The 12,993-nt window shown below is 33.7% G+C and overlaps 1 protein-coding gene across 2 annotated transcripts; it reads left to right on the top strand.

The window, feature by feature from the left end:
• The first annotated feature begins 5,050 nt into the window (after positions 1 to 5,050).
• LOC102586678 (proline-rich receptor-like protein kinase PERK15) lies at positions 5,051 to 12,508 on the top strand. Of its 2 annotated transcripts, none has more exons than XM_006343002.2 (8): positions 5,051 to 5,735; positions 7,095 to 7,631; positions 8,787 to 8,888; positions 8,999 to 9,069; positions 10,020 to 10,096; positions 10,270 to 10,417; positions 10,731 to 10,892; positions 11,906 to 12,508. In XM_006343002.2, the coding sequence occupies exons 1-8, from the start codon at positions 5,366 to 5,368 to the stop codon at positions 12,203 to 12,205; spliced, it is 1,767 nt and encodes a 588-aa protein (XP_006343064.1). In that variant the 5' UTR covers positions 5,051 to 5,365; the 3' UTR covers positions 12,206 to 12,508. The 2 variants fall into 2 exon arrangements, with proteins under 2 accessions (XP_006343064.1, XP_006343065.1); XM_006343003.2 differs by having other exon boundaries at positions 5,053 to 5,735; positions 8,802 to 8,888.
• The last annotated feature ends 485 nt before the right edge of the window (positions 12,509 to 12,993 follow it).

Raw genomic sequence — 12,993 nt, forward strand, 5'->3', positions numbered from 1 at the left:
GAAGAAGAAGAAGAAAAATGGGATTTTGATTTGAAAAAAATAAAGATATATTTAAAAGGGATTCATTAAGGGTAAAATTGTCATTTCCACTTTTTTTTTTACTGTTGTGGGCCTCGAAAAATATCCCTGACGCGCCTGAATTGCGTCTCAATCACGCGTTATGCCAGGTTGGATTCGCGTGTTTTTTTGTTTAAGAATTGGATAGTTGAAGTGCCTACTTGTGCACTTTGAAAGTTAGAGGTCATACTTAAAATTCGAAGCCAAGTTTAGGGTCCAATTTATGTATTATGCCTTTAAATAATTATCCCACCAGCCTTTTAGTTGGCCAATAAATTATGCAGTTATCATATCAGCAATAATTTTATCACTATTCTTATCTGCAGTTATCATATCAACAATAATTTTATCACTATTCTTATTTGCCTTACATATAGTACTATACATAAGCATTCTATGTACCGTTGTATAAATCTGTCTATCTGTATAGCCATCTATGTTCCATTCATAGATTTCCATAGTTATAATGTGTTCATGTTTTTCTAAGAGCACATCTTGATCATGAGGAGTAGGTCTAAAATAATAGTACATCCTTTTGATCGATTTTCTAGCATACTTTTCTGAGATTTTATTAATCGTATCATAAATCTTCTCTTTATAATCTCCTTCTCCTCCTGAAAAATCATCAACACTTAAAGGCTTCATATTTAAACCTTTGAATTTCTTTCCAAGAGATTTTCAAGGTCCGAAAGGTTTTTTAACTTAAAATCTTCAATTTCTGGAGGAGGTTGGACGCTAGTATTAGCTACCTTCTCTCTTCCTTTAGTATTGGAATTGACCTTAGAAAGTAATTTATCAATTCTATCATGAACATAAGTAATCTGCTCTCCTATGATGCTCATATAAATGTTAGTACAATTTTGTTGTTTGATTATAATATTAATATGCTAAGCAGTAATTAAAGCAGTATTATCTTCAAATAATTTTGCCAAAGCATTAAAATAGACAATTTTGTCATCTTTTTCAATTTGAAAGAATTGTAATGGAGGAAAAACAGATTTAGTAATTTCTCCAATACTTAGTGTAAAATCTCTTTCTATCATAGAGATATAATTATGAACATGTTTGGTCATAAACCATGGAACAAAAGCAATCAATACATTTTGCTTTGATTCAATAAGATCTTTATAAAATTCTTCTTGAAAACATATTCGTTCTTCTTTATTAAAATTCTTAAAGAATCATTTTCTGAAAGGTTTCCATCTTGATTTCAAGAAATCTTTAGAAAAAAAAATTCTTGTCGGTGATCCCAGACTAAAATCAATTTGTTTGTTAGTCATCATAAAACAATTTTTATGTGGACAGTCCACCTGAAAAATTTAATTCAGACTCAGTTATATCTAAGTCAAAATTGGGCCTGGGCATAGGCCTAACAATATTATCTCTATCAATCTTAATATTGTCACATCTGTAATTTTCTCTAATCTGAGAAGCAGATGCTCTTGAGGGAACTTGTACAATATAATCAACAGGAGAGATATATGAAGAAGTAGACCTAGATAGCTTAGAGGTCATGCTATGATTATCAATTCTATTAAGCATAGCCATAGGATCAGAAATTTTAATTTTAACAGTTCCATCACTTAACTATTCAACTTCTGAAACCTCGTTATTAATATTGTTTTTTGGTGGGCTGCACCTTCAATGACCCACTCTTGTGGGAAATCTAAAAGTTTGATGATCACTGTCAATTTGATAAAAAATAATGAATTTGATAAATATAATGATAAAGTAGAAATTTATTTAAAGTAATAATAAATTTTATGTTGGTGAGAATAATAAAATTTAAAAAGTAATAATATGATTATAAATTTTATTTACTTATGAAATAAATGTCCAATAGATATAAATGTGGGGTTGTTTTAACAAAATATAAACTTGTGGTCAATTTTTGTATTTAAAAATCCCAAATCATGATTTTTGGAGCATATGAGATTTTATCTCATGATATGAAATTAGCGTGAAACCGCATGTTCAAATGTTGATTCCATCTCACGATTTCATATTGTGATACGAAGGCAGACCCACATGTACCCTCAAGGGTGCACGTGCACCCGTTAATTTCAAAAAATTATGTGTATATGTGTGTATATATATACCTTGAGTTAAATATATATTTTACTAAACACTCTAAGACACTTAAGTTACTTGGTTGAGCTGGTTTATGTGGATACTTTGATGGGAGAGATTTGGATTCAAATCTCATTTTATCTCATGATATGAAATCAGCGTGAAATCGTATGTTCAAACGCTGATTCCATCTCACGATTTCATATTGTGATACGGAGGCGGACCCTCCTATGCCCTCGAGGGTGCACGTGCACCCGTTAACTTGAAAAAGTTATGTGTATATGTGTGTATATATATACCTTGAGTTAAATATATTTTATTAAACATTCTAAGACACTGAAATTATTTGGTTGATCTGGATACTTTGATGGGAGAGATTTGGATTCAAATCCCATTTACAACTTTTTGTGTTTTTATTTTTCATTTTTATTTGTGAAGCTTAATAATATCGAATAAATAAGTGGATGACTAGTTTTGAACTTGCGACCTCATGGTGTAAACTGTAAAGTGAAATTTAAAACCATCAATCCAGAAAGCAAACTTTATTTAACAAGGTTATTTAATCCATGTTTATACGTTAGTACATTAGTTTTATATTTTTTAATGCTTAATAAAATTATCATACGAATTGGTATTGGGTGACATACTTTAAGTAACGTGCATTGGCCGTTGGTGATGCACCTGTTGTCTTCAAATCCTGAGTTCACCTCTATCGTGATATCAAATATGATATCGCATGGGAAAACTCCTACTTAGTTTTATTTTCAAGCTCTCAAAAGTCATACTTTAAAGAGAATGCAACTGGTTTTAAGATCATTAAAATCAGTTTACACTTCAAAAGCACTTCCTAAACGTGTACTTATATAAAAATTTTCGTCTCAATTTATATGATATAACTCAAAATTTGAGAGTCAAATTTTATTTTTTTGAATTGTGCATTCCGACATACAATAATATTTCTTAAAAATAATTTACACAATTAGAAAGTAACATGCAAGTATTGTAGGCCATAAGAATAAATAATTTAAAATATATAAAAGATACAAATAAATAATTGTTTACCCCAAAAATAAACAGTTGAATTTGTATGTAAGATATAAAAGACGTGTGAATTGAATCGATCAAGATAACGAAATGAATTAATAAGTAAGTAAAATTATAAAAAAGAAACAAGGTGAAGACTAAATGAATAAATTTTAAAAAATCAAGCAATTATAACATGTATTGGTCTAATTCCAATGATATATATTTGATGAAACTGACCCTGAACAAGCATAATGAATATCAGAATTGACAAATATGCAATGACATTGATAAGTGACCGTCTTTTCATAATATAACAACACGACACACTAAATCTGTTGATCCTATCACAAAATATTAGCACAACACCCAAAAGCCACAATGGTTATCGATATGTAGTAAAGATCAAAAGATTGACGATAGTGATCATAGTGATTGACGGTTGTAGTAATTATAATCGTTGGTGGTGATGATTGTAAATGATGGCCAGTGATAATAATGATTGGTTGCATATAGTGATTGATAATTATGATAGTTATAGCTGAAAATAATGAGTGCAATGATGATGACGATAATGATGAACAACTACAAAGATAATATATTAATTGATAATGATGAATGTTAGTGCCGGTGAATTGATGAACTTAATAACTATCATCTTTAACAATAAACATCTCAATGGTATTAATAGTTTTTATTACATAGTAACTATTTAGACTCATTATAAATGGTTGTAACGATGCTTGATAATTAAAATTTGTATTATAAATATTCAGTTATAAAAAATAAAAAAAACTTAATACATAACACCTAAATAATTAAAATTAAAATATTTATTAAATGAAACATATACATGGAAAATGACAAAAAAGAAGTTGCACCCTGCAAAATTAGAAGAGAATACAAGGCTACAAATATCTTCTTGGCGAAGGTTCATGGTCGTTCACCAACTCGACAGAAGCCAAGAAGCCTTCTAAAGGGCAGCTGTAATCTACTACTATCAACAAAAACTCAATTTGTTAGGAAAAAAGAGATTTATTAGTGTATACTATTGTATTTTTTAAACTTGTTATTACCAAGATTATATTTTATAATAACAATAAAATATAACATGTTTAGCATAACTTAATAAGTAAGGATCTAGAGAGGTGGTATGTATATAATCTTATTTTTATATTCAAAACAAATGGTATGTACACAATTTTATTCTTATCTTCAGAACAAAAGCAGAGAGATCGTTTTTCTAAGACACACTCGATTCAAATAAAACATATTAAAAATCAAGTATATAAAAATAAATGTTAAGAGATGTCCTCCACCCGATCCTTTCTAATCGAGCTTGTCACACATGATTTGCCTAGTTCAATTTACATCTTTTGTATCGTTGGTGAATATTGTGCAGGAACAAGTGCGTAACACCTATGAATTTTTCTAGGATTTCCAAAAAAAAAAAAAACACAAAAAACAACGAAGAATAAAACAAATAACAATAAGGAGACAACATGTATGACGTAACACTAAAACTAAAAGAATAAAACTGTATAATAATAATAATTATTATAAAAATTAGATAAACAAGTATAATGTGTTTATTTTAAAATCTTAAAACTTATAATTATCTCATAGGAGTAGTGTAAAAGCCGTATAAAACTAATGTGAAAACTAAACAAAAATGGAAAAGCTCGAACCTTGGGAAAAGAAAAACAAAAGCTCTAATCACATGCCGTAATCACGCGCGGGATCTGTTTTCCTATTTGATTTTTTTTTTCTTGATTCTACTCTACCTTTTCTATTTTCTGTTTCAGCGATAATTCTCGCATCGTCATTTTCTCTAAGACCCCGAACTACACGCTTCAAAGTATTTTATTATTAGGACAAGTCATATGTGGCCCTCAAAAAATGTCTAAACAAAATATGCGGAAGCCTAAAAACAATCGCAATTCGCCCACGTATTTGAAAAAAAGGCAGGTGCTCTATATTTTGCAAGTTGGCTAAAGGTCATCAAAACGACGTCGTTTCATTCAACATTTTCCTTTTCTGCATCTTCTTCACTGTTCCACGTTTCTCCGTTATGTCTTGAACCTGTTTGTCTTGGTGCTCTTTCAACTGTCCACTCTAGTTCTTCACGCCACTCGAAAAGACCTAGAGAATCTCAAGATCTTGGTTTCAAACTGCTGAAAAACATTAGTCTTAAAGAAAAAAGTGATCTCCGGTAATGTCTACTGGGCCCCCCGGAGTGCCGTTGGGTCCGCCGTTGCCGTTTCCTCCGGCGGATAATGCAACTACTCCAACATCTCCGGTGAACCCAAGTACTACTCCTCCGTCTCCAGATGTTGCTAGTCAGCCTTCTTCAGCGACCTTGGTAAATCCGCCGCCCTCATCGATTAATGGAAGCTCTCCAACGAGTGCTCCGTCGAAGGGGTCGGCGAATAATACTACTTTAGTAGCACTTGGAGTTGGAATTGGGATTGGAGGAGCACTTGTGCTTATATGCGTGTGCATTTTTGCCCTTTGGTATAAGAGGAGAAAAAGGCGTCTTGGGTTAAATGGTTTTGGTCATGATCCATCTTCACAAGGTCCTAAAGGTGAAATCTTTGTGACTATTTCTTCTTATATTGGATTTGGTGACCATTTTGGGCTCCGTTTATTTTTTTTCCTTTTATTGCAATTTTAATTAGTTGAGTTGGTGTTCAAAACAAATTTAATGAAGTATTCTTGCATTCTCACTGTTTCTTAATTCTACTTATCATTTATTGGGGTCATTTGGGTAGGAAGTCATATTGAATAATTTAATTCTAGTCTGATTGTAAGCAAGTATTTTTTTAATGATTTGTATGCTGAATTGAATATAAATTTGGACTTTAGTTGTTGGCACCTTTGAGTATTTTTTCCCTAGTGTCTATTTTAAAACAGAGATTTTGTTTCATATGATTTTAAAATTTTGAATTTGTTGTCGTACTTATAAAACATTATGTTGCTATGCACCTCACTCATATGATATTGTCATGTTCTTCGGTGGATCAGTGACCCCAATGGAGCTCCTTGTTTTATTACTTATTACAGTTAGTGTTTTAGTTTTTCAGCCATGTCCTTGGTTATGGTTAGTGATAATGAGATCTTTTGAATTCTGTCCTTGTTATCCAAGGAACTATCAATTAAGTGAAGTAGCTTTGTGTTTTTTTTGTTGAGTTGATGACTATTAAGAATAGAATGAAGATTCAAGCGTCAGTCCATCAAATTTCTGACTCTTTTGGGAAAATTAGTAGTAGTGGTGGTGAGGGGGATATTTTGTGTTCCAATGGCCTCAGAAGAAGCATTTAAGATTTAAAATTATTGCATTTCAGCTATACCATATTATTTTGCTGTTAAATAGTACTCTTTAATGAATTAGTATATCCAGAAGTAACAGTGTGGAGGTAAGTAATTGAAGCTAAAAAACTAAAAGTGCTAAATTGCTTGGTGGCGTTGTTCCCTTATTTGCAGTATCAATTGCAGTTGAAACTGATGTACTTCCTTTGGGGATTGTTTGTGTATAATTGCCTTTTCCTTGGGGGAGGAGGAGCCACATTAATTTTTGTTTAAAAATCCATGATATATATGTATATATACACACACACATACATATATATATATATAATACACACACACACACATATATATATAATACACAAACACACACGCACACACATAAATATATAATACACAAACACACACACACACACACACATATATATATATATATATATTTATGTGTATTATATATAATACAGATATATACATATACACACACACACACACACACACATATATATATATATATATAATACACATATATACACACACAGAGATATTATGACCTACTACTGGTATTATTATTATTAGATCATCATTATAAACATCATCATTTACGTAATATGGTTTGTTTCTGCTTGTTTCATGCTCAGATAATTTGTTTGGTGGTCAACATCATCACTGGCAACAAAATGCTCCTCCCTCAGCAGAAAACATGGTGAGGATTCCAATAAATCCCTCCCCTCCACCATCCATTACATCAGTTTCACAAGTATCTGCAGCAGATGGATGTACTCCTCCACTGCCACCTTCCACTGGCAGTAACTTCAGTACTGACAAACCTTTTCAACAAACAAATCCTGATTCCAACTTGAGTTTCTCGAGAACTACATTCACCTATCAAGAATTAGCATTTGCTACCGATAATTTCTCTGTCGCCAACCTCCTTGGTCAAGGTGGTTTTGGATATGTATACAAGGGAGTATTCCGTGATGGGAAGGAGGTTGCAATTAAGCAACTAAAAGCTGGAAGTGGGCAGGGGGAGCGTGAATTTCAAGCAGAGGTGGAGATTATTAGTCACGTTCATCACAAGCATCTTGTTTCATTGGTTGGACACTGCATTTCAGGGGTGCAACGGTTGTTAGTTTATGAATTTGTCCCAAACAAAACCTTGGAGTTCCACTTGCATGGTAAGTTCTCAGAATATCTAGATAGTTTGTCTTCTGCAATTTAGCATAGACTGCTGTCAATTGCCATACTTGCTTTTATTAGAGGTTCTTTGTAATCATTTAATGGTGCAGAAGTTGTCCTCACCATATGATCTAAATTTAAGCTTAATTAGAAGCACCAATTATTTAGTGTGGTTCAAAGAGAGGGATTTAAAGGTTAAGGGGCTTGGGTGTTCATATTCACTGATTTTCTTGTCTTATTCAGTATTCAAAGATTTTCTTGCTTTTATTTAGTATTTTAAACTTTTTTCCTGAAGCAGAAGAGTTGTGTACCACACGATCTAAATTGAACTTACAAAAAGGACAACTTTCTCGCAGATGTTCAGGTGTTACAAATGACCAAATTTTGATGTGTGTAAAAGAGCACTAATCATTTAGTCTTGTTCAAAGAGAGGGAGTTGAAGGGTAAGGGGTACATGCTCTTTCTCCATTTTCAATGAGGTTGTGTTCCCCTCTTTTTAGATTACCAGGGAGATACATTGATTTCCTTGCCTTACGGGAAATTTTGTGCGGTGCACTTCTTGTTGCCCTTTTACCCAAACCATGTTTTCTAAAGGAGAAAGAGAAGAATGGAAAAAAGTTGTTTTTTAATGTTCATCAAATTGACATGTGAGTTGAAGAAGAAATTGGCATATTCACACTAACAGTCCAGTTCCCAAGCTACAACAAACAAGTCTAACTTTGTGATACCAATTCCTTTGAGTTTTAGCCTTTTGTTAAATCTATTTCGTTATTTTTAGAATAAGACTTGTGAAGTATATATTCCAAGTCAGTCTGTTTCTTTCCTTCCCAAATCCTTGTTTTCCTCTATTATGTTTTGGACACAGTTCCTGGAGAGGTATCTCTCATTGTTGAACTTAATTGGCATTTGATCTTTTTAGGTATCCCTAGAAAAGTCGGAGAGAAACTGCGATTTTTTTGTTCTTTTCAAGTGTTAGTTCTAAGTAACTAGTAATCTTGATGCATTATTATACCCTTGGTTGTCTATCTTGCCATGGCTGTCGCCCAAGAGTTGAATGTTTTCTTTATCACGAATGGTTGAATATGTTATTTTTACCTTTTTAATATTCCGATATTGATACTTCTTTTACCTGTTATTATAATACAAATAAAAAGGAGATATAACTGCAGGCAAGGAGCATCCCCCACTAAGCTGGGAAACTAGGATGAGAGTTACTTTATGCTCTGCGAGAGGATTGGCATATCTGCACGAAGAATGTATGTTCATGAGTTGCAGAATTCTACTAATTAATATCACCTTTCTTGTTTTAGTTGGCAGAATTCATGATTTTGCATTTGAATATGTTGAAATTCGTCTGTCTTGGCAGGTCATCCCAAGATCATACATCGCGATATCAAGGCCTCCAATATTCTTCTTGATGACAATTTTGATGCAAAGGTGAAATGGACAATTCTGCATCTCTGTGTGTATAGTGTGTGCATCAATCTGCAGTTGTTTTTTTAGCGTTTCTGGTAAAGCATGCCCTTTTCATTTTCCACCATCACCTACTTTAGAAAGCAAGAGCTTTATTCATGTGGAGAATGACCGGGCTACTTATAAGAGACACCCCTACAATAATAGAAGATACAATTTTGAGGTTTAGTGACGATTATTCCTTTTCTAACTGCATGAATGCCCAAGGCAACTGTGCCCTTAAATCCTTAATGCAATTTTATCCTGCCAGGGGGCAATCAAGGCTGAGCTTTTTCTCTCCTTCGTTTACCTTGGAACTTCGATTGACAACAGTGAAATAAGTCAATAACTGCCAAAGTTACCAAGTTAAAAAAAAAAAAGTCAAATAACTGCCACCAAGCTCTGTTATTACAGTAAGATGATATTATTAATGATAGACTGATGGACATCATATGTGAGTTGACAGCTTCAAAAATCTGGCATTTGGTTCTCTTTTTTTTTTTTGCGAAGGTAACGATTTATATTATAAACCAGTACTTATGTAGTACTGAAAGCCATATGGTTCTCTTTTTGAAACCTCAACGTTTTAATTGGGTGCATTATTAAAGTAAGAATTACGGCATTTGACACAAAAAGTTGGTGGGACCTGATATGAAGTGGAAAGTATCTGACTATCTTCTATGGATTTGTTTTCTCAATCTAAAGTAAGAAACAGAAACAAGCGTGCTTGCTCTTTTTTCCTTCAAATATTTTCTTTGGACTTATATTCTCTGAATTTATTTTTAGTAAGTTGTAATGATTTTCAAAAACCCAGGCCATCAAATATGATCTGAATTTCGTTACTGCTGTGGTTTAGTGCTGACTGAATGAACACGTCTTTTTTTTTCTTTTACATATAAGTTGATTGCTAGATGCATTTGTTATATGTGATCCAGGTTGCTGATTTTGGGCTTGCGAGGTTGAATTATGACTCTGATACTCACGTCTCCACACGAGTAATGGGAACTTTTGGGTAATACTCTTTTTATCATCTATTAAAGACGTTTCTGTTTCCATCCTCATGCAGTATTATTCTGCAGTTGCTATTGCACATTGAATCAAGATTTAATCCCTATACATTTACGGTTTATGTTTATCTTTGAGCTCTCCATATCTTTTCTTTCACTAACTTCTTACCTTTTGCAGGTACTTAGCTCCTGAGTATGCTCTTACTGGGAAGCTGACTGAAAAGTCTGATGTCTTCTCTTTTGGAGTCATGCTTTTGGAGATTATAACTGGTAGACGGCCAATTGATAAAGCTCAACACTACCTTGACGATAACATTGTTGATTGGGTAAGTTTTTTCTGTAAGTGGTGCAATAATCTGGGACAACTAGATGTGGTTCAGATTTTCATGTGCATGTGCGTAGCATTATTATCATATTCCCAATACTCATGAATAAGGAGAGGAAGTTAATACACTATGTGGTTTCCAAGTTGTGAGTTTATGCATTCTTTCTTCTATTATTTGTATGTAATTGCTAAGCTTCTGAGATGATCTAGAGCATCCATCTTCTTCTATTTCCCACTCCCCCCTCCCCCCAGTTAAATATAAAAGCAAAATAACATATCCCCCGAAAAAACTAACACTTCTCTCATGAAATTAGGCGAGGCCTTTGCTTACCCAGGCTCTGGATGATGGCAACTTTGATACTCTGGCTGATCCAAGATTGGACAAGAATTATGACTTGACTGAAATGACCAGAATGGTCACGTGTGCTGCTGTGTGTGTGCGCCATCTAGCACGTCGCAGGCCTCGTATGAGTCAGGTACCTTCTACTTGTGAAAGCTCTATTTTATACATACACTGTAGCTGCATTATTACCTTTAGATTTGCATGTGGAAAGGAACTGTCTGAACTTAGAAAGTAAGGTTAAATTCCTCGTGTCAAAAGGTTGTAATGATTTATATTTGAGTCTTTTTGCTTCTTTTCTGCCCGAAATAGTTATTAGTTGTACCCCTCTGACACCTAAACTGGTGTCTGATACCTGTCGCCTAAAGAACATTTTTTGTCCTATTAAATGTTTACTCACCAGTTCCTACTACGTGTTCCAGGTGCCAATATTTGTTTCCTTGCACAATTAGCATCTCAAAATGTAGATTACTTATTACAAGGAGTTTATAGCGCATATTTGTAGTTTTACCTTCTTTTTTTCCCTAGTCTAGGTCCTTTAGGAATATTCCTCAAATTCCCCAAACCTTGTTCTTTATAAATTCTCGGGACAACACTGTGTCACATTGTGTTCTTTATGGGTACTAACAATTACAGCAAGTCTACAAGAGATTTCCTGAGAATGTCTCCTTGAGTTTCAGATGTTAAAATAAGAAAGCAATGTTTCATTTCTCGTGAAACTACTTGGAAAGAAAGCAAAATACCCCCTTTTAGTAGCATACTCACCTTTTAACTGTCCTTACAAATGGAATAGAACAACTTGTTGAGTGCTGCTTCATCTTGCGTTAGCTCAGCAGAAGCTGGACTATACAATTGAAAATTTGAAATAACTTGGATCTATAATCACCTTTCTCAACCCCTAGATGGTTACACTATATTTGAGGATTTAGGAAGCATCTGAAATATACCAATTCTTCTTGTTACTTTGTTTTTTGAGATCTCAAGTTGGAAACTTAGTCTCCCTCTCTCTAATCTCTCTTTTCTTCTTGAATGGCTTTTGCCTTTTAAATTTCATGCTTACCACTTTTTATTTTTTTCCCCAGAATTCTATTACTGTCAAAGAAGACTTGTCTTGGCTTAATATTCAGTGTTGGAACTTTTCTTATGCAGATTGTCAGAGCTTTAGAAGGAAATTTGCCGTTGGATGAGTTAAATGATGGACTTAGACCTGGACATAGTGGTATACATGAATCTTATGGGAGCTCGGATTTCGATGCTGTTCAGTACAAAGAAGACCTTAAGAAATTTAGAAAGATGGCACTGGAAAGCCAGACACATAATTCTAGTGAATGCAGCGGGCCTACCAGCGAATTTGGCCCCCATCCTTCCGGTTCAAGTAGTGAAGGCCTAAGAACAACTCAAGGTACACGCTCTAGTATTGAAGGTCATCGAGAAATTAGAATAGACTAGAAGGCAGTTAGGAAGCAGAAAAGAGTGATTGTTTCGAATGAAAGGGAGCAATGTAATGAACTCTTCTCAGAAATTGTTGGATTTGGTAGTGTGTTTAGAGAATTGTTAAATTTGGCATACCTTTCATATGCCACTCATCTTTGTAATTATCAATTGATCTAGGTGCTGTTGCAGATTTTGTAGTGTTCCCATATCTAGTTCCTCAAAAGTTACATGTAAAGAAAGGATTATCAAAAACATTGTATGAAAGCCATGAAGTTGGCTGTATTTTTTTTATCCTTGAAACTGGTTAATACTTACCCACACCGCGTGGACGTGTCATGTTTAATATGTGTGTGTGAAGATACGTGTCTTGCATCTATTGATTTGATTTGATTTGATGTAAATATGTTTTTACTCTCTTTCCAGTTGCTTGGGGCTATGAGCCAATTAGAGCACAGCCATCTCAGCTTTTACAATATTTTATGGTGAAATATAAAATGAAACAGTTAGCTTTGATTCATGTTGTTTTGACCAAATCTTGGTTGTCGTATGTATAATTGTCCGAATAGTAATATTTGGACTTCAAATTCATGCCTAGAGCGACAGTGGAATAACAGGTAATCAAATTTCAAATAACGTGATGGTTGTCATCATTGTCGATATCTTGTTGACACAATGATGTCACCGCAATTCTTTTTTGGAATTAACAATATATATCATCCGGCCATCTAGCTTACTAAAAATAGCTGATTTGTGCTTTACATACACACCCCATATCAGAAGTGAGCCATCAGGGGATCAAAAAG

Source organism: Solanum tuberosum, unplaced genomic scaffold, assembly GCF_000226075.1.
Source record: "Solanum tuberosum cultivar DM 1-3 516 R44 unplaced genomic scaffold, SolTub_3.0 scf00040, whole genome shotgun sequence".
Taxonomy (NCBI): Eukaryota; Viridiplantae; Streptophyta; class Magnoliopsida; order Solanales; family Solanaceae; genus Solanum; species Solanum tuberosum.